The sequence below is a fragment of the Anarrhichthys ocellatus genome, unplaced genomic scaffold (genome assembly GCF_004355925.1).
Source record: "Anarrhichthys ocellatus isolate YVR2014 unplaced genomic scaffold, GSC_Weel_1.0 scaffold5, whole genome shotgun sequence".
Taxonomy (NCBI): Eukaryota; Metazoa; Chordata; class Actinopteri; order Perciformes; family Anarhichadidae; genus Anarrhichthys; species Anarrhichthys ocellatus.
Window position 1 is genome coordinate 6943409 of NW_022280035.1, and position 22353 is coordinate 6965761.

At 40.9% G+C, this 22353-nt stretch overlaps 1 protein-coding gene across 3 annotated transcripts; it reads left to right on the forward strand.

The window, feature by feature from the left end:
* Positions 1-1661: 1661 nt before the first annotated feature.
* Positions 1662-21294, forward strand: vwa5b1 (von Willebrand factor A domain containing 5B1). 3 transcript variants are annotated; one of them, XM_031845607.1, is made up of 22 exons: positions 1662-1971; positions 4043-4199; positions 4374-4535; positions 5360-5579; positions 5799-5935; positions 6239-6370; positions 7620-7744; positions 8694-8870; positions 9981-10091; positions 10206-10408; positions 11648-11762; positions 11983-12168; positions 12419-12608; positions 13536-13735; positions 14867-15107; positions 15795-16088; positions 16214-16351; positions 16673-16807; positions 17375-17467; positions 17926-17995; positions 18557-18680; positions 19173-21294. In XM_031845607.1, the coding sequence occupies exons 2-22, from the start codon at positions 4061-4063 to the stop codon at positions 19830-19832; spliced, it is 3852 nt and encodes a 1283-aa protein (XP_031701467.1). In that variant the 5' UTR covers positions 1662-1971; positions 4043-4060; the 3' UTR covers positions 19833-21294. The 3 variants fall into 3 exon arrangements, with proteins under 3 accessions (XP_031701467.1, XP_031701469.1, XP_031701468.1); XM_031845609.1 differs by having other exon boundaries at positions 17375-17446; XM_031845608.1 differs by lacking the exon at positions 1662-1971 and having other exon boundaries at positions 1980-4199.
* Positions 21295-22353: the final 1059 nt, after the last annotated feature.

The window sequence follows — 22353 nt, forward strand, 5'->3', positions numbered from 1 at the left end:
TCTTGATGTGTATCAATATGTATGAGTTTAAGTGTATTTTTAGGCCTAGTGTCATGTAAAGTATATTTAGAAAAGTAAGTAGGGTAATGACATTTCCATTTTTGATTACTCTGCATATTGTTTTTTAACTAATTTAATATAATTTTTTCTATAGTAACTTGAATTTAGATGTTTTTGAACTTTTTTTTTAATTAATCGATTAATCGTTTTGTCTATAAAATGTCAAAAGGTAATAAAAAATATCCATCACAATTTGTCATCAAATAGCTTGTTTTGTTGGCCAACAGTCGAAAACCTAAAAATATTCAATTTACTGTCACACAAGATGCAGCAGCAAGTTTTTCTGGACCTGGGGAATGTTTGGCATTTTTGCTTGAAAAATGTAACCGATTAATCAATTCAGAAAAATAGTATATAAAACATAAATCATAACTTCCTTTTCACGACATTAATTACCAACATGCTTGATTAGCTTGTGTTTGAAGAGGACACCGTCTCTCTGTTCAATGTAGAGCTGAGACAATTAGTAGACTAATTGTTGAGTCAATCTTCCAAGTAATGGTCTCTGGTTCCAGCTTATCTAATAGGATGATTTGCTTGTTTTCTTTGTCTTATGTGATCGCAAACTGAATTTATTTGAACAAGTTTATTACATCGCCTTGAGCTTTGACAATGCTCTACGTCAATTTTTAACTATTTCCAACAATTTACAGACCTAATAATAAATCAAGAAAATAATCTTTAGCTGCAGCCCCATTATGTTACTATTTGTTGCATAAAAATATACTTTTAATATTGAATTTGCCTTGAACCATTCTACCATTTGGTTGTCATGAGACAAAGAGAAAGTGAAACATTTCAGATGGTGTGTGTGTGTGTGTTTGTGTTTGTGTGTGTGTGTGTGTGTGTGTGTATGTGTCTGTGTGTGTGTGTGTGTGTGTGTGTGTGACCGCATTGGAGAGGTTGAGAAACAGATAGACAATGAGGGAAGCAGAGAGGGGGGGAACCTGGTTTTATTGGCTGCAAGTTAATTCAATTTGGAGGCGGATGCTGAGTTTCACCCACACCCACACACACACACTCACAAACACACAGACACACCATCTACATTTTCACGACTCCGAAAATGACTCGATACAGACAACATATTAATTGTCATGGTAACCTCTCAAGAAAAACAGATGGATATAACTAAGTGATCACAAAACATATAGAGGCAGCCAAGCACCCATGCTGGATTTGAAACATTCAGGGCTTTTCCAATCACACGCGAGAGAGGAAGAGAGAGAGATTATAGGGGATATAGGGAGACATGTATTGCCCCACCCCACCCACCTATCGGTCCCTCCGAGCCTTTCTTTTCACTCTCCTGGTGTTACGGTATACCACACAAATACTCAGATCCTCGGATATTATAAAGGATACCTGAATGTTTCCGGTTGTTATCGATGTCAGGGAGGGCTGCTCGAGTGAGTGGGTGGTGCTGATGCTTTGAATGGGAAGGGGGATGTTTATTGGAATAACTGGACCCTCTGTCTCAGCCCTTCTCTCTCTCTGTCTCTCTCTGTCTGTCTCTCTCTGTCTTTCTCTCTCTCTCTCTTTCTCTCTCTCTCTCTCTCAAAGCCCTCCAAATCCAGCATCCACGGGGAGGAGGAGGATGAAGAGGAGGAGGCGGAGAATAAATGAAACTGTTTTTGCAACCACATGTTGCTGTGCTTGATTGAACTGCTGCAAACAGCCTCTGGGCTCCCTACCTTTCCTTTCTTTGCAGTGTACATCCAACTAACGATGTGGCCGCTGTATCTGTAGTTTCTACCACCTGTGGCAGCACTCCTATTCCCTCTTCGCCACAGAGCGAGAACAAAAAAGGGGAGCTGAGAGAGGTCGGAGAGGAGGGGGATATCTTTCACGATAAGTGGACTTCTGACAGAGAGAGATCCTTGCTGCATACCCAGTTCACACAAATGAAAGGTAAGATAATGAGTCTGATGCTGTGATCATACCAGATGCATTTTAATGTCGCAGTGTGTCTCTCTGATGATGCATATATTAAACATCCCTGTCATTTGTTTGAAAGGAAGAAAAGGTTGGCCAGTCAGATGATTAAAACTAACAGATGCATCTTGATTTACAGTGTAAACAGATATACCAGACACTGTGTTTCAACAGGTGGTTACCACAGCATCTGCTCTCTGTTTTGGCACTAATGAGTGCGGAGAAGTGTGGCAACGCTGACAGGAAATGTTGAGAGTTGACGGTTTGGTGGTCTTTTAGCAAACCCCAGGAGGGTGGCAGGGTGATTCATGCGATGGAGCCAACCAGGAGGGAAGCATCCTGGGACTGCCACAAATTATTATAGAGCTGAAAGAGCGTAAACAAAGGGACACCTTGGAAAAACACCTGTCATGCAGCTCATGGAAATGTGTTTTTTTGTTAAAGCTTAATATTAACTTATTCAGAATTTTAATTCACATCACCTTTTGTATGAGCTAGATCTTTAATTTCACATTTATTATTGTTCAGTGTCTGTATCTCATCACTTATGTTGTCATATTTTTAGCATTGGGATAGTTTGCAGTGCAGCAGCCTGTATGAAGGGACAAAGGGATGTGTACCTGTTTGCTTCTCAATCTGGGGTTGACTGGACACATGATGGCACTGTCGAGACAGACAACTAAATAGACTGTAATTACATCAGCAGGACCTTTTCCTCACCATGAATAACCATGTCGTGTCTAAATGTTGGTTTGACTAAGATCGTTTGGTTTGAGAAAGGCTGATTGAAGTTTTATTGATTCTAAAGGATCGCCTGTGTGGCGAGGGAGTGTGAAAGTTGTGTCTTTGGAGATTAGTTGAACCTGTTTAAATTTCCCAAGTGAATGTGATTGTGTGTGAAGGAAAGAGATGGATTAGTGTTTTAATTGCAATCAGTCTCAGCATCATAAATAAAGACATTAAAACTGGTCAGTCTGCAGCCTTAGCAAGCAAGCAGAGCTGTCTCTATGGAAATTGCTTTCGTCATAACACTTCCTATCAAGCCCGTGTGTTGGGGCTTTGGTCGTGCAGCAGACACAGACCCTTGACAGCACATTACCAAGATTGCTGGGTGGAGGAGACGACATTAACAATGAAGCACGGCCCAGAAGCAACAGATTATTTTATTGTATAACTTACTTGCTTCATTCCTCCTCAATGATATCTGAAGATTCCTTTTTTCTTCACCTCACATGACACTGAATATAGCTTTTGTTTCTCTCTCCTGTTACATTGTTGGTGCGATGTAATGATGATATGACCCTAAATTAGTTTTATTGATGTGACCTTTATCTCAAATGCTCACTCCTTCTAAAGGCTCTTTGGTTTTATATCACACCCTTGAAGATTAATGAGCTTGTAATATCTATAGAACCCGCTGCTCTGAATTGTATATATATATATATATATCTATATATCTATGTACATACTGTCCATAACCCTCCACCCCTCTTGTTTGTTCAGCTTTGTTGTCCTTGTTCCTGGCTGTATATTTCTGTGTAGGTAAATTGAGAGCAATGTAATGCAAAAACATTAAGAGTCAAATTCCTTGTATGGGTACGTAGCGGTTACTTGGCCAATAAAGGTGATTCTGATTCTAAACAGTTTTTAATTCATAATGATATTTTTCCAACGTTTTATTAAAATCTTGGATGCATAACTTTTATTTGTAACACTGTGGTATTGCTACTCTTCCACCCAAGCTATCAGGAGATAACTGGCTACTTTTGGAAGCAGTTTGTTGCGCTTGCTTGAGAGGCAGGGGGCATGTGATTGGCTGGAGAAATGATTTGATAATGAATATCCAATAAAACTATTACAATAGGAATAATGATATAACATTTTACACTAATGAGTTACATTTTAATAATTGCTTCAATTGTTGTTTTAACTATAAAGTATATTTTACACAATTCATTCGTTTATTTTTTTCATTATGACAGCTTTTGTGTCATATAATTATCTGATGATTCTTTTGGCCTTTGTTTGACATGTGACAACAAACCAGAATCCTAAAAGCAACACCATGCCTGGACTCATTAACAAGGAGAACCGGAGCGCTCTGCCCCTCAGTGTCTCTGATATCACTTCCTGTGTCAGGGGTTATACTCTGGCCATGACAGCCTCTATGACCTATGAAAACATTGAGGATCATGCAATTGAAGGTGAGTGTGTACATCACTGGAGAGTTGTTCACTTGAGCAATGTGAACGCAAGCTACTTTCAACCAACCTTTTGCTCTGAAACACACTGCTGATCATTGACTGGATGTATTTAATGGTTCATCTTCTGGGTTTATGCCCTTATTTCTATTTTTTCCTCTCCAACTGCCTTTTTAGGGATCTTCATTTATCCACTGGAGGAAAATTCTATTGTGGTGGGGTTTGAGTCCATGATATCGAGTCAGATTATAACACTGCAAATTAAAGACAAGGCAAAAATTGACGACTGTTATGTGGATTGCTGCAACACATCTAATGGAGCCCTCCATAGTGGCAGCGGTAAGATTGAAGCTTTTCTAATCAATATTGTTATGCAAGTAATAGATCAAATTACTACGTGTGAAACCTTGTTTCTAGCAGCAGCAGGCAGCTGTGAAATCTCAGATAACCCCACTGTACACTACCTGCTCAGCAACAAGACAGACAGACACATTTATTGACGAGTTGGTGAACATAGTGGATCATTTAGCAGCTAAAGAGATGGATATTTCCCCAGGGAGGCTGTGGAGCCCAAAACAAAACAGAGCTAAAAGCAAGTGACCTTTGAACTTACAATTGCCATGTCGTACAAAACAAGACTTCCATGTTCATGTTATGTTGCTCTGTGTCTGCTGGATGTGTAAATAGGCGACCATATCGCCTTAAAAGGTGTTCATAACTCAATGTGTTGTTTACAGCTTGTTGTGCTGCACCCAAGGGACCAAAAATAATAATAATTTGATGTAAGTTTAAAGGGGCACTGCTGTACTTTAATGTTATGACTTCAGGGTTATCTATGGGAAATGTAGCCTGTGCTGTTTCCATTTTTATCATTCTTTTTTAGTTAGTCTCTAAACGTACCAAAACTTTATGGAAATGCATAATTATGTTTTTTGGTACAAGTGAAGTAATACAGTACAATGGTTTCCTTGAAGTGTAATATTATTATAACAATAATATCGATACTTCACCTAAACTAAGAAGCTCATTGTCACCCCCTTTATCTGAAAACTAAGTTGTATTTCAGGCATCAAAGATAGCACCTTTGCATTAGCTTGGGCGCCTATATAAATTGTGGTAAATTAAAAGATTTGGTTGTTTGCTAATCCTTTCTGGTTTTACAGGACATATAGTGATTGATGAGGATTTGGAGAGGACAGTGTTAGTAGTTAACCTCGGGATCATTCCTCCTATGGAGACGGTCCATATTCTGGTGAGCACCTCCTCTGAGCTATCCACCCTGCCCAACGGAGGCATCAGGGTCTCGTCCCCACCGGTGTGTACACCTCGGGTACAGAGGACCATCAACGAGGAGCAGGGACTATCCCCAAACTTCTCCAGAACGTAAGAAAACAAATACATTAATACAATACAAAAATCGCTTTCTTGTTAATATTACACCATGTTCAAATTTGGTATATTTTGAAGTTGGATTTGGCACTGTTAACTGGATTTTTAGGTCCCAAATGTTGTTTTGTATGGATAGAAACTGACTATACTAACACTGTATGTGTTCATTCAGGATGGCTCCATTTTAATGTAGTTATGCTTTGCTAATTTTAGGCGGGACATTCCTCACGATCAAACTCCCAACTCCCCTCAGCTGTGGTTGGCTTCACTGCTGGAGGAGGAGGCCATCAACTCCATGGACTACGAGTTTAACTTCCAGCTGGAGATACGGGCTCCCTATCTCCTCGCAGGTCAGAGAAATCAGCAAGAAAGCATTTTTGAGAAAGCAAATTACCCAAAATGAGGGATTGCTTTACATTTGGTGATTTTAGCATCATGTAAATTCTCACATTAAAACTTATAATTGCTGGTTGTTTGCTCAAACTGCACTTGAAGGCATTAGCGCATAGGTTGCTTTTACATCTTATGGAAGTTTTTTTATTCTCATAATATGAGTGTTATGTATCAGTGGGGCCAACTGGTTTGTCATTTCTTTTATTACTGGAGGTGAAGCCACTGGTTATTTGATCTGCTGTGTCTGTTGCTCTGTGTAGGTGTAGAAAGCCCGTCTCACGCCATCCGAGCTGATGCAGACCCTCTGGCTCGCTCTGCCACAAGCATCGTTATCACGCTGGCTGACAAGTACACTTATGACTGTCCTGTTAAAATCCTCATCTACCCCAGCGGTAGGTCCACAGCTTCAAAACTCACTAACAGCACCACCCTGCAATGAATTAACCTAACCTCTCCTCTCAAGTACAATAGCTCTGTCAGGCTTATTAAATAGCATTTTTTGGTGTGAAGGTCAGTATCATGTGATTCACCGCCTCACTTTGTGTTTCTCCTGTTGTATGACATGCCAGTCAGACTGTATTGTGTGGGTGTGCGATGTCAGGTCTGTTTTTTTTCTTCCCTTGTGCTTTCATTTCTCTCTGCAGTCTTGACCTACACTATGTGTGGGCCACTTGTCTTCCAGAGGCAGGAATGAGCAACGGCCTCACAGATCCAATAGCCCTTTTATGAAGGTTTTGTTCACAAACAGACCTGCTGCCACTGCTGGGCAAATTAATTCAGCTCAGACCGGTGCTGCAGTTTCAATCACAACATGGACGCTCAGCTGGAGCAGAGATGGACAAAACTGAGCGGCATTGCAGGCATGCGTGTGTGTTATAATAAACAAAACAGAAAGGAGCGGTGTATTTTCATCACCAGCTTGGTTGATTAATGGACAGACACGCATGCTTTGTCATATAAATTACCACAAGGATTCTGCTGGGTTCACCAAGTTAAATTTGAGATTTTGAAAGACATTTTTAATACCACATCAACAATCTAATACCTGTTTCATTGGCAAAGTAAGACCAATACTTATTAAACCAGGATGATAATGCCTATAGAGTTATTCACTAAATACATTCATTTATTGACATTTATATCACATTGTGTCAGTATTTCCCTGCAGTATATATATATATACATCAATAATTAACAATAATATAATTCAATTGACCAATTAACATAAACCTGGAACTGGATAAGCTCAAGGTAACTAATTAAGGGTGCACCTATGCATTTTACATATGTTCTTTTTATAACTAATGGTCCTGCCTGCAGCAAGTTAGAAAGAATATTTAGGATATTTGTAAATAAAATGCAAACCTTTTAATTTAAGGCAATTTTAGTAGAAAACTGAAATCAATGCCTTCAAAGACTTTTTAAGATTTGCAGATACCCTGCACTGAAGAGAAATAAATCCCCAACATTCCCTCAACCCTCTGAGCTAATTGTGTTATCTTGAGACCCAGCTGTGATACAGCATCTTTATACACAACCACCTCCTCATTCTCACATCAATGTGTGGATACGTCTGCACCACAGATAGATATAATCTCTCTGTAATATTTATCTATATTTTGACCAAATGTGTCACTTTAGAGCCTCATCTGCCAAATGTGCTCATTGAGAATGGAGACATGACGCAGGAGGAGTACGATGAATACATTCACGGCCGGAGCGATTTCATCAAGGCTGCCAAGAAGGACTCCAGCAATAAGAGTAAAGTGAGTCATCGACATCCACACCATGTACCTGAACTGATGGCAACATTATCACACCACCAGGAGAGTGGTAAAGACTAGACAGTAGCACAATATCCTGAACAATGCCCTGCAACAAATACTATATTTGTGAAGCTGCAACGATTACATCGTATTGTTTTGTTGTGTCATGCGATCCAATACGAGTGGTGGAGGAAATATATTCAGATCCATAATACCCCACTGTGAAAACACTCCTCTACAAGTAAATGTATTCAAAGTAAAATATACTGAAAGTATCAAAAGTACTCATTCTGCATTAAGCTGTTGACTTTCAGTGTTTTTCTATTATATGTGATGTTTTTGGATTAATATTATTGGTGCATTACTGTGTATACTGTAGATGTTTGAGGTTAATGATAAATCCTCCAGTTTTTGGAAAACATTTAAGTTTAAAGATCACCAACTTTGGAGATACAAGGTTTTCACTGGACAGGAAGGGTGTGAAAAATTGTAATTTGAGAAGTAATTAAATATGTCAGACAAATGGAGTAAAAAGAACAATATTTGCCTCGGAAATGTTTTGGAGTAGAAGTATTAAGTAGCATCATGAACAAGTAAAGTACAAGAAGCTTAAAATTGTACTTTAGTAAACTTAGTTACATTACTTTTCTTGCGTTCATTCACATTTGTGCTGTGAGCAGTTAAGTGACCAGTGGAGGTAAACAGAAGAAGAAAGAGGACTTAGCCATAAAATGGGTTTCTATGGAAACACTGCAAGGAAGCTTCACATTCGGATTGGAATTTCCTGCACGTCTACAATAATTGATGTGCTCTGCCTATCAGCCCGATCAAGTCCCTTTTATTGCCCTCTTTAACTGTTAAAATAAAGCCTGTCAATTCAGAAAAAAGTCCAGTTAACTCACGGTGCCAAATCCCCACTATTCATTTTTATGTTCCTCTGTCTTTACAGATCGATATCATTCACAGGCGACTCCACAAGGACATCCTCCACAACCCTGTGGTCATGTTGAACTTTTGCCCTGACCTCAAGTCCATCAGTTCAGACCTGAGGAAGGTTCACGGCGAGTTTATCTTCCTCATCGACCGCAGCGGCAGCATGAGCGGTGTTAACATAAACTGCGTGAAGGTATTTTTAATCTCAGTGTGCTCAGTGTTTTGTATTTCTTGCACAGGTGGACACGCAAACACACAGGCATACGCTGATTTACATATAAATTGTAATTTTTTTTTACATTTGTGAACGCTGAATTTGTTTTAGTGCGTTACAGTCGACACACAACACATCAAAATAAAGATATTAAATGGAAAGCTAATGCCTCAAAACAACATAGGAATATTATCATTATATATTATATTATTTGTATAACTGATTTCTAAACTCACCGCCAAACTGATTCTGCAATCTTTGGAGATTATGGATGTGGTTAGCCAGCTGTGGGAAGGGCATGCACACAAGGTTATATCGATCATACAAGTCATTCATTATCCCCCAAATGTCTCCCGGTTGCTAGGTTTTAGACAGAAAGACTTTGAGGTCTCGCAGACTTCATGTGACTTTTATTCAATATCTACAGAGCCGACTCATTCATGGTTAATACCTTTTTCAATATATTGGTAGATTTTTTGGCTGCTTGTGCACTGACCCTGCCCTTTGATGTGATGCTGACCGGCAGTGTTGATTTGTGACTCAAGACTCTTTTTTTTATTGGATGTGTCTGAGAGTCTGGGTTTAAGGCCCCGGTGAAGGCCAGTGATGTCATGACTATTTACCACTGACCTTCAAGAAATACTGCCGAATGGCTTTAGTATGTCTCAAAACATTAAATATTATCTTTTTTCTTTGCTAATGCACCTGAAGAGGTATTTGATTATAGATTGTACGGTGTGGTCTTTGTGCTCTTCACCTGAATGAAGGTTGAGATAAGTGCTATTCCTCTAGAGACACTGCCCTAGAAGAAGCAGTGATGGATGAAAAGAAACTGCGTGAGGCCACTCTCCTCTTTTCTCCTTTCCTTGAGAAAATCTGCTGTGCAGCGATGACAGCTGTGTAGAGTACCGTGCTTTCATTCAACCAGACATCAGCGGACGTAGTTGTAATGCAGTGGAAATGTTCAACAGGACATTAAGCACCTAATGAACAGAAGAGCTTTGCCTTTTAAAATAATTCTTTGTTGTGTTCTACTTTCTGAACAAGAAGTGAATCTGCGCTCGGCCTCTCTCTCTCTCTCGTTCTCAGGATGCCATGGTGGTGATTCTCAAGAGCCTCGTTCCAGGCTGCCTTTTTAACATCATAGGCTTCGGCTCCACATTCAAATCACTATTCACAACCAGCCAGAACTATGAGGAGGTAAAGCAGCTCTGGAATACATTGATGCAGTTCTGTTGGGAAAATTGAGCCAAAGCAATCGTAAGATGCTGTAACTCAAGAAATAAAGTTGACTTTCTCTCCTCTTCATCTCAGGAAGCCCTGGCCCTGGCTTGTGATTATGTTCGGAGGATCAGAGCCGACATGGGGGGGACCAACGTCCTGGCGCCGCTCAATTGGATCCTGAGGCAGCCGATGTTCAGCGGACACCCCCGCCTACTCTTCTTGCTCACCGACGGAGCCGCCAGCAACACGGCCAAAGTTATCGAGCTGGTCCGCAGCCATGCACGCTACATCAGGCAAGTATTACTGTTGAGGCTCACAACTGACCTCTATTCTGAATGTTAGAATAAAGGAAAAAGATCAATAATGAGTGACATTGTTGGGAATATTGTCATATTGTCTAAAAGGATCCTTTGCTGTCAAAGCTGCCAAAGCAGTACATGACCCACACTGACATGAATATGTGTTTGTGGTAACTGCTGAGTTCAGAGTAAGTATAACAGTGGCTACTGTTGTAGTAACAGCACTGGCAGAGAGGCTACTGTATGTTAAAGCAAATGATAATAAATTCATCTTTTGTTTATGACAATTATGTAAATAGCAATGGCACAGCTGGCTGGTGAGATGAAATCTCATCCAGGGATCGTTAGGGGCTTAAATGAATAACCGGTTATGCAGCAATAATCCGCTCAAAATTAAATCCGGAAATATGTATTGAATGTCAAACATTATGTACATCATCACAAAGGATCTGTCAGAAGAGGAGAAGAAGAGGACATTGGTGCAGCTTTGATTTTAGATGAGAAAAGAAAAACATTGTTTTAATGTTGCATCTGGAGTAAGGATGCACACACTAACTGTCAACTGATAGTGAACGCCTGAGGCACAATAGATCTGCAATACACTGGGAAATCATTTCATTTTGAAGCCTGCATCGAAGTCTCACACTGTGAATCCCTCTCTTGAGTCACTCTGGAAATAATTGACTTTTGTCTACCCCCTTTTAATGGATGACCGCCCCCAGACGATTGCATTAGGTACACAGAGCCTGGCCAATTCATCGACAGTGCCTGGGTCATTATCACACTATGCTTACAAATCAACGAGCCAGTCAGAGACAAGACCAAACAACCAGGAATCTCTGTCCCGAAAATCCATGTTAGGGTCTCTTCTACCAACAGTATGTAAGAGGCGACATTTCTGTTTTAACCTAGACTCCAAGCCTAGACTCAGCCAGCTCATCCCTCGGTGAAAAATGTAATGAAAATGGTAAAACACAGCTTCAACCAACCTCCCCGGTGCACTCTGAGAGGCAGCAGGCCTGTCTCAAATTTCCACCATGAAAGATGATTTCCTGTTTGTCTCTTTTCCCAAAAAAATCTCTATTTTACAACATGTTTAGATATATACAAATTAGATATATCTCCAAAGCAGCTCTTTAGATCTCTGCGAAATGTGTGCCCTTCCTGGGAAGACACCTGTTACCATTCTCTCGATCTGTCCATGGAGCCGCAGTGTTTAATGTTTTTGTGCAGATGTTTTACTTTCGGCGTAGGACAGAAGGCTTGCAGGAGGCTGGTGCAGGGACTGGCGACAGTTTCCAAAGGAACAGCAGAGTTCCTGGCTGAAGGAGAGAGGCTGCAGCCCAAGGTACTCATTTCCAGCTTTGTGTATCACTCCTAATGACTGCCAGCTAATCTGAAGGCCACAAAAGATCCATTATACTTTAGTTACTAAGCACAGAGTGTCTTCCACTGATACCAATTGGGAAATCATATCTCAGAGACGCTTTAGCTGTAAGTACTTGTCATCGAAAAGCTGTGTTTGATGTCTGGAAGTTTATTTTAATCGTCTTACTTTTACTCCACAGATGATAAAGTCGCTGAAGAAAACCATGTCTCCAGTACTCAGTGATATTTCTATTGAATGGCTCTTTCCTGAGACGAAAGAAGTGCTGCTGACCCCTGTGGGCAACACTTTCCTGTTTCCAGGGGACAGTCTGATTGGCTACAGTGTGGTTTGCGACGCCACCCGCTACCACGCCAACCCCAAATCTGTAAGTGCAAGGCATCAGCTGAAAGAAGACAAAAGACTCCATGCAGGATAACCTTCTGTGTCGTGAATATTTCAGTAAAGGAAATTGATTGTGTTAATGTCCAGCTTGATAAATAGCTTAGTTGTTTCATTTTAACGACTTGTTACCTCTGAAAGGTGTTTTCATGGAGAGTAAAAAAGCCCGAAGGCCAACTGTGAAGGAAATTTTTTAATCAAACGTTGGATGTGTCCCCTCCTCCAAATGTCAACAGGATAAGAGGAGGAGATACAGCATGATGCGCTCCATTGAGTCTGCCAGCTCCGTGTTTTACCAATCTCAAGAGGAGGATGCGGTGAAGACAGGTAGCGACTTTCAGGGCTCCTCCAGAGAAGCACTGCTGTATGATTCCTACCAGGACTCCATGACAGACAACCCTGCCACCACAGAGCAAGACACCGTGGGTAAGAACCTACAGTACATACATCTTATCCCTATATTTCACTAGTAACACTGATGTCAGCCATGGAAATCAGCTGAAACTGTCTGTCAAGCCAGTTGGGCCAGGCAATAAAGGTTAGCACATACAATGTAGGTAAAAGGCCTGATTAAGGTGCTAAATATCTGCTCTTTTCTTGTATGAGGGGAGGATTCAAAAGCAGTTTAAAGGTACATTAGGTCAGATAATGGTGTGGAAATGTTTCTTGTAATTAGAAGCCGCTTGTAAGACCAGTAGAGTTAGATAAACATTAACGGTGGGTGGTGGTTCTAATGGCACTCAGATGAAACTGCCTATCAAGCCGAAGGGGCTAGCTAATATCACACGTACATACAATGAAGAAATCAGAGCAAGAACAATAAATTGGCCAGGCTGTTAAATCGGATGATATTAGCTTATTTCAGATATATCCGTATCTGTCTGTATGTCGGCTGATAAGTAACACAAATATTGCGTTGCAAAGAGAATAGAACGATACGGCTCTCGAAAAGGAACTGAGCCATAAGATCAGAATTCAAAGGCAGTTTAAAGGTATGTTTAGTCAGGGAAGACTCAGTACATTTATGATATCACATTCAAATTTGTAGTTTGTCCAATACTTTTGTTTATGATCAAATACCAACAAAACTATCGACATTCCTATCAGTCTCAGCCGTACCTTGTGCTTAGTGCTTATTGGACACAATCTAAGATGATGAACATAGTAAACATTACATTGTAACTATTACCTGCTAAACATTAGCATCTTAGCATTGTCTGTGTGAGCATGTTAGCATTCTCAGGTTAGCATTTAGCTCATCACAGTGCCTAAGTACAGTCTCAAATGTATGTCAAATATTACTATATTGACTCCTTCTGGGTTGACTATTTCTATTTTGCAACAAAACATCAGGGTTGGATTGTCAGACGTCTCCAAGAAGGCGTGCATACAGCACCAACCAGATAACAGACTACAACCCGGCAAAGAAGTTCTTCACTCCCAGTGATCCCAGCTCTGTGGTGGCAAAGAATCCACTGAGGAGAGTCAAAGTCCAGGAGCTGATAGGCCAGATGAGCCCTGAGCATGAGGCCCAGTGGAGGAACGACTACCAGGTGTGGTCCGTCGCCGTCAAGAATAACATTAACATGATTGCATTTAAGATTACCTGCACTGTTTGCAATTTAGTTGTATCTCACAGATCTCAAACCAGTGCTGCCAAACTGAGCTTTCTTTAACAATGATAATACACATGTTGTATGTTTAAGTACACACATGCACATTAATAAAGACAAAATCTGTTTTAACGGCAAAGGTAGGAGAATCTCATCTTGTGTCATGAAACAGTTGTCATATTGTCATTATATGGAAAACAACAGCATTTGTATTCAGCCTGTGTTGATAAATTAAACAGCCCATCTGACCCTCTGGACTGGAGTGCAATGAAGAACAGACTAATGTGCTCTCCTCAATGATGAAGGCCAAAAAATGTATGAATGGTAATTAGGTTTTAATATTGCTCGGGGAGCATCTCAGTATAACTAAACAGAGTTCGCTGGGCTGTGAAGACATTATATCTTCTATTTGTAAATTAAGCTGAGGATCCACTGCCCTCGTTCCATAATTCATTTGTAGACGATAGTTATGAGTTAATGTAGTAACCTTCTATTAACTTGTTTGTCTATTGCCAGACAAAATTAAAGACAGAAAATGAAGCAAAAGCAAAAGCGTTGACAAAATAAAGGCTTTTACCCTCCTCCAAAAACTCAAAACAGGCCTTCTGTTATACGTATGTATTTGTATTTTTTTTTATCACGCTGCAGAAACCTTATTTGATAATAAAGTAAATATCTTTTTGGTTTTAGTCACTCTGTAAGAGAAAATGAAAAACTTGATCACATCAAGTTGGGATTTAGGAAACTGTGAGGTACTATTTTGCTATTTTCTGACATCTTATGACCCAAACAAGAAAATAAACATGAAAATGAACTTTACATTAATCTACAACAAAAATAATTATTTGCTACAGCCCTATCTGCAATATAGATGATTCACACGAGTATAATCAAACAATGAGTCCTGAGTGTCTCAACTGTTTGCTGGGATATGTGTGTCTGTATGTCACTAATCGCTTGAAAGCACCATGAAATACACATGATTAAACACATGGAAATTGCTAGAATTACCATTAGTAGATGAGGTTCCACATCTCATTTAAACCTGGGTATATTGAATATTGTTTTCAGCCACAGTTGGCAAGCCTGTGTGCCACATCTTCCAGAGGGCATCCAGCCAGCTGTCACAGGCCGCTCACTCAACAGGAGCCGCTCCTGCAGCAGGAAGTGGACTCAGAGCTTCATTTCCAGCCTCAAGAAAATCCTCAGCCCAGCAGCATCAGCACGCCGCCTGCAGCTCGCAACTCAGCTGGAGAAGATGGATCCAGGTCGTCCACTGACAGCCCTTCTGTTGGCAGCGTTGGAGATACGGGTGAGTTCACAAACACCACAAGTCTGGTTTACTGAAAATGCAAACAATTCATTGAATATATCTGCATGTGCATGACTTTATGTTGGATTGAATCAATGTGGTTTTGTTTGTTTTTCTTTTGGGGGAATATGTGTAGGTTATTTTATGGCAGAGTGAAACCAAACCAAACCAATCAACACATCTTTTAAGGGAATAGTTTGTCATTTTGAGAAACACACGTATCCTCTTTCTTGCTGATGAACAGATTGTTACCACTCTCAATTATGTTGTTAAACTTTGCTTTTTGTACGGAGTAAACAAACCAGATATGTTATATATGTTATTTATAATATCAATAATATCAATCTTCTCATTTAACTCTCTGCAAGAAAACAATTAAGTTATGTCCAAGTATTATTTTAACTTCCTTTAATGATAGAAATCCTAATCCCAAATTTCAAACAAAATCTGCTTTTAAAGTAATTTAAGACCACAGTGGACTTATTCAGTCTGATGTGACAAGTATCTTACAAACTCCAAAATCCAAGATGAGAAATGATAACTGATGATCAAGCACAGAGGAGACTCTTTAGAAAGACAGGAAATGGTTTTCTATAGTCGCCAGTGAGCAGTCGCAGATGACAAGCTCCAGGTGGATTTGAATACGTGTCGAGTCACAAAAGAAAAATCCAACCTGTAATATTTCAGATGGCTATGGACACCAGCTATGTCAAGCAGAAACCCCACAGGAGACCCAAACTTCAGATCTGGGTGCAGCCATCCAGCCCAAAGGGGACTGCAAGGCCGTGGTGTCCGGGCTGCTGTGTGGGAAACCAGTGAAGTGGGAGGTCGTCTTTGATATCGAGCCCTTCCTGAACGGCCGAGAACGTGAGGAAAAGGTTCACGAGGAGCTGTGGAACGAGACCTTCCACCACATGGCTGGACGCTCCATCATACGTGACTTTGAGAAAATGGTGGATAAGGAGTGTGAGATTGAGCACGGTGAGGTCTACCAGGATTTAAATGTGTATAGGTAATTTTAAGGATTTTAAAATTGTAATAACAAAATAATATGTAATCCTTTGATATGTTAATCACTTGCGATGATTATATTTTATAATTCACAGGCTCTGGCAGGAAGTACCAGCTATATGCTATTCACACCAGCAAGGCCTGCAATATACTGAGCAAATACACAGCGTTTGTTCCCATTGACCTGGACACTAATGAGTATTTGCAGACATGTATTGAATACATAAACAGTGGTAAGTCATATCGATTTGCTGGAAATCTTAATGTCCCCCATAGTTCCATCCTCTCCACGTGTCTGAACAGAACATTGACCTCAAACAAAACCTGCAGCGACTGGAAATAGCTAGCCAGGCTCTGTGCTAAAGTTTAAAAAGAAAATCCTACTACCCACCAGCACCACTTTTAAGCTCACCAATTAACATGTTTAGGTTTTGGTTCAGTCTAAAGCAAGCCACACATCCAATAGCTAAAGAAGCACTTCCAAATTGTCCAGCTAGAAAACTGTTTATGCGTGCCTTCCTAAACCTCCCAAAATAATTAAATGTTGTTTTCAGGTGAAGGTCTGAAGCGGGGCTCGCATTCAAGGTCTCGTTCAGGGAGCAGGAAGAACAGAGGGTACTCCATAGGTCTGGGTCGCTCTCAGTCTGGTGGCATGTCTGAGGAAGCTGAAGATGTCCTGCTGCCCAACAGTAGGCTTCGTTTGATATACAGTATTTAGCTCGCATTTCATTTCCAACCTTATTGGGATAGAAGTACACGGAGGGTCTCGTACTCCGAGAACCATTGCTGTAGACAGATATCATATTTGGGGAGAAGGTGGAATGAGATTTTTCAAGATTTATGTTCATCTATTAAATTCTATTTTAATATGAAATGGAAAGGTTGCAGTCCTGCATTGCTGGTAGCTAGGAGATATTGAGCACTCAGAAAGCTGCGTGCTGCTTTACATTAAAAATACTTCAACTTCAGCAAAAGGGCACACTATTTTAAATTGGCTTTCAGTGGTGGCATAGCAACAGCAGGTTATTGAAACTAGCACACTGCTTGAGCATCTGCTCGCCACTGCCAGTTAAAAAGAAGAGGCGCACACACAGCGGGGGGACAGATGCAGATGAGCATCAATGTTGGTAATGCTGTGTTTTTTTTTAAACCTTAGGTTTTGAGGAAAAAGAGGGATTTCGTAAAAAAAAAAAAAAAAGAAACAAAACAAAATAAAGGACAGCTGAGAGTTAATTTCCATCTTTTCATCATCTTAGATGGAGAGGATGGCGTCTCTCCATGCAGCACCCCCTCCTCCACCGGCTGGGAGAGAAGTAGCTTCACAGAGGGTACGTGCAACACATCAACCGGTCAGTGAATTTGCTGCCACGCATCCATTTTCCTCCAGAAAGACCTTTGACATACACCGCCTGCCAGTCTGTCTTTTTCTGGGCAAAACTGTTGCATTGTTCCAAATGTGAAACATGACATTGTCGACATTTAAGTCCCTCTTCTTGGAAGTGATGACTGAAGTCGACACAATGTTGTGGCTTGTATGGACAAATGCTGTCCAGACCTTTTAAAAAGAATAAAAACACAACAGTAAGCACATACTGAAGGCAAAAACACACAAGAAGAATTGTTTTACCTGCAGAGGAGAGACAGCTGGAATATGTGTCCTCCGGTTTCACTTACATCTCATTGGGTGTTTTACCTCTTTGTTAAGTAAGACTCGTGTTGAGAACTAGACAGAAAAGTGACAGAAAATGCCACGGTTTCTTTCTCTCTCCTGCGCTTGTCTAATACTGCCTCTGTCTCTGTCTCCAAGTCTTCCAAAGGAGTCCGTCTGTGACTTCTGACCAATCACAGAAATTGGTGGAGAGCCTTTTTTCTGCCAGGTGGGTGATTGGAAACTGGCTGGCTGCACACATGTTCTGTTCCCGCCGTGACCATGTACCATGTTCACCATCTTAGTTTAGCGTGTTTGCATGCTTACATTCGCTAATTAGCACGAAACACAAAGTACAGCTGAGGCTGATGGGAATATCTTTAGTTTTGCAGGTATTTGGACATTAACCAAAGTTATTACATTATATTTTGAGGGCAACATGAATGTATGTACAGTTGTTGAGACATTTCACACAAAGCCTCATGGTGGAGCTAGAGGAAAAGGTGATTAGGAAAGGTGATTAGGACCAAAGTGATTAGGATTCATCCTCTGGGGACAGTGAATGTATTTACAAAATTGTAGGGCAATCCATAGTTGTTGAGATATTTCAGTCCGAAACAAAGTGACCGATAGCTAGAGCCACGCTGCTAAAAATCGTGAATTTATTGGATTTCTATTGCAAATCTATAGATGTACCAGAATAACCAATAACAATTGCTTCATGAAAACAATATGTGGTGTGTGCTTAACATACTGTGATTTACACCCGCCTCTCCCTCTCCGCTTTAAGGTTGGCCCTCAGCAGGACCCGTCTCCTGACTCGGGCTGCCAAAGGATTCATGGGTCGATCTCACAGCAAGTCCGGTGATTCAATTGGAGAGAGTGACAACGAGAACAAAGACTACATTCCCCTGGTGAGCTGCAGATCTATAACATGTGATTGCTTTTGATGGACATTAATTTGGACTGACTTGACTGTAGTTTTGTCTGAAGAGACGGATGTGACACAGTCTATGTGTTTTGCACTATGCATATCTGATTTAAATCCAACACCCAGGCCTGGCTCTAGACTACAGGCCCTTTGGGAGCCCGCCTTACTTTGTGTGTGTTTTTTTGTGAGAAAGCAAGAGACACACATACTGTACACATGACTGCATGAACTGTCCGAGAACAGTTTTTGCTACCGTGAACCATCATTTTCTCAGAGGGCAGACTAGGCTATTTTTGGCTGTTTCAGGTACAGACAGTATAAGAAAAATGTGTTTTTTTGATCATTAAATCATTAAAACCCAGACTACAAGTATGAGCCTGAAAATGAGCATGATATGTCCACTTTAAAGGTTGGAGAAAAACAACAACACAAGCTTTACTTTCTGTTAAACTGTAAACTATTTTCTTCTGCTCAGGTGTTGTTGCAGTTGGCTTGTGGTGCATTTCCGCTAGACACAGCTCTGTGTGAAGCCATCAGTGTGCCCATGGACAAGTTAAAGTGGACGTCCCCCTTCACCAGCCACCGCAGCAGCCTGGGCCACCTGTCTCACTCCAGCAGCCGCCGTGCTGAGAGTGCCGATGACGGACACAGATCACCGTGTGAAACAGAAACAAATCATCAACCTGCAGAACACACTGTAGGCATCTACAGGCCTTCTCAACTGCCCAGGAGTTTGTGGACGGATGCTGGTCCTTCCACGTTAAGCAGCCCATCCACGGCGTCTGAGCCCCCACTCTCCCCATACTCCCAGGTGGACAGTGGACGGGGCTCTGGGTCAGGGGGCTTGGAAGCAGCATCGCCCAGCAGTGTGCCAAAGAGAATGCTGGATCCAGAGAGCATGGTGTGGGCCACCGCTGTGGCCCTCGCTTGGCTGGAGCACAGCTCTGCCAGTCATTTCATAGAGTGGGAACTCGTAGCTGCCAAGGCCAGCATGTGGCTGAATGCGCAGCAAATTCCAGAAGGCCGAGACTTAGCCTCCGTCAAGGCTACTGCCAACCAGCTCTTCATGATCCTCAGACACTGGGATGAAAACCTGCAACTAAACATGCTCTGTTACAACCCTAACAGTGTCTGAGGCCTGCTAATCCAAGGATGAAACAGACCACGGAACGCACTCAATTCCATACTATGCTAACTGGGGCTGTAGTATTCTCTGTTTGTCCTCTGGAGTCTGATTTTGCCGCTGCAGTTGTGAACAATATGTATTGTCTTCTGTTATGTGCTGTATCTCCAAACATATCACAGGCTCTTCAGAGGCACTATGTGCAAGCTTTTACCTCGCTGGTGCCACATACTGTAGCTGGATCCCTGTTAGCTAAAGGATCTAATCAGATTTATTCCACAGATTTGAGTTTCATGGCAAAGAACGTCAGTCTTAAATTAGTAGCATGCTGGACCACTGACTGTCAACATCTGAGAAAAGCTCTTATTGTCATCACATTGATGTTATGGGGTGAATGCTGCAAAACGATTGTAAGAGAAAAACTGTTCGACCGATTGACACATACAGATTTTTCTGAATTGATTGTGTTGTGGAAAAAAATGTTACATGACAACATCTGGGTACTTGCAAGCAGTACTGCCTGTCTTTTCTATTACCATTACAGTGTTCTTAATATTTGCCAATTACTGCAGACACAGAAAAATATGCAAAAAGCTAAAGAAAATATAAAATACATGTTAAAATGTGTTTAAAAAATATGTGGCTTTGGTGGGAATCTATGAATGTGTATCCCACTAGCATGTCATTTACTGTTTATTATTTAATGATACCTATAGTTTATATTTGTATACCTGTGTTAGAGGTTATGATCATGCATTAGTTTTTTGATTCAAAGAGAGTAACACAGACCTGGATTCAGTAGCCCCCAAACAGAGGGTGCAAAATTAACCTCGTTATAACTAAATGTTTACTGTGTAATATGGATATTTACACCTCACTAATTTAAAAAGGGGTTGCATCACACAAACCAGATCTCATAACATGAGATGTCCAAGACTTCAGCTTCCCCACACACATGAATGGCAAAAAATAATTCCATTAGAAAGATGCACTCAGTAGAGCGAAGATCTCCGCCAGGTGTGTCTGCAACAACCACTACTGTAATGTGTGATTGAATGAATACAACCCACAATTGGGTGACTCCACTGGTCTTGAGACTGATGGGCTGTAAGGCATCGTAAAACACACTTAAGCAAACTTAAAAACAAGCTGCGATGTACGCAGGCAAAACGGCTCGAAGTTGTCGCATATGACATTTCATACAAACTTGATAAAAACTAAATTAAACTCACGTTCACTGCCACCGCAGAGCAAAACAAACAGACAAGTTTTATTCCAACATCTGAGGTCCAATGTTTTAATACTCTGGCTCTCCTGTTTGGACAACTAGAGTTAAATATTACACATTGTGGACGTGTCCTGACAAGAGAAGTGAGTGAGAAGTTAGCAGACAATAACTGGCAGGCAATAAAAGATGTTTTGAAAAAGTGTGAGTCACTGCAACCATGAGAAGTACTTGAGCATGCAGCCATAACTGGCCACCCAAACTATTATGCAGTTTGCTGCAGCAGATTGCGAGATTATAGCCAAGGTGCACACTCACTCACGGACACACACACACACACACACACGACCGATTGCATGATCCTGCTGGCGGAGATAATCATACAGCTCTTCTACACTGCATCAAATTCATGTTGACACTGAGAAAAATGTGTTCACCGTTTTACAGACGCTTCTTTTTCCAACGATGTGTTTGGGAACAACTCTTTTTGGGTCGCTGTGTGTCACATGGTTAAGTTGCAATACCCTGTGCAGCTAATACTGAAAAATTGACTGAGCTGCAGTCGAATATAAAAAAGAAAGAAAAGTCGAATGTCTTTTCCTGACATCTCCCCTCACCCTTGTTAATTACAAATGAGGACGTGTCGATACACACAAACCTAATAATGGATTTATTCACAGCTGGTGCAACCTAATCCTGAGGAGTGTGGGCAGTGCTGCTCTGGAGATCAGAGATGAAAGCACCCCGCTAGTTCTGTCATGCTCACAGCTCATTTACCGCAAGTGCCTGACCAAGGTCTAAAGTTGGCAGAAAATGTAGATCTGTTCATTGCAGTATAAGCTGCGTGGGTAATGATTGGCCCTTTTCCTGAAATAAACCCTTTCTTTCTTTTTTATTTGTTTCTTGAATCTGTGTGTGGCCTCTATGGGCATCTTTCTCTATTGATTGACTCTCTTATTCCATCACAGTGTTGCTTTACTCAGGTATTTCTTCATTTTTCCACTCTGACTGAGTTGCATAGATCCTTCTGCATGAACACTTGTGTTTATGTTATGCTGTTTAATGACTGAATTGCCACATTGGAGCCAGTAGTGCAGTATTTGCTCTCTGAAATGACAAATACAGTAGATGTCATATAGTAATATTTTTGTGCTGTAATTGCAGTAGTTAAGTGCAGCTGTAAGTGTTATAAATTGTATTTTTTATGTATACTCGGTCAGTTGTATAGTGCAGTACCTTTCAACTTGCTGTGTGTGCCTTTATAAATGATTGTTGACTGTTCGAGGGTGTTGAAAGCTTAGTGTCTTT

Coding starts and splice junctions, on each gene's coding strand:
- vwa5b1 (XM_031845607.1), top strand. CDS start 4,061: ATGCCTGGACTCATTAACAAGGAGAACCGGAGCGCTCTGCCCCTCAGT. Junction 5,580..5,798: donor TCCCCAAACTTCTCCAGAAC/GTAAGAAAACAA, acceptor TGCTAATTTTAG/GCGGGACATTCCTCACGATC. Junction 5,936..6,238: donor GGCTCCCTATCTCCTCGCAG/GTCAGAGAAATC, acceptor TGCTCTGTGTAG/GTGTAGAAAGCCCGTCTCAC.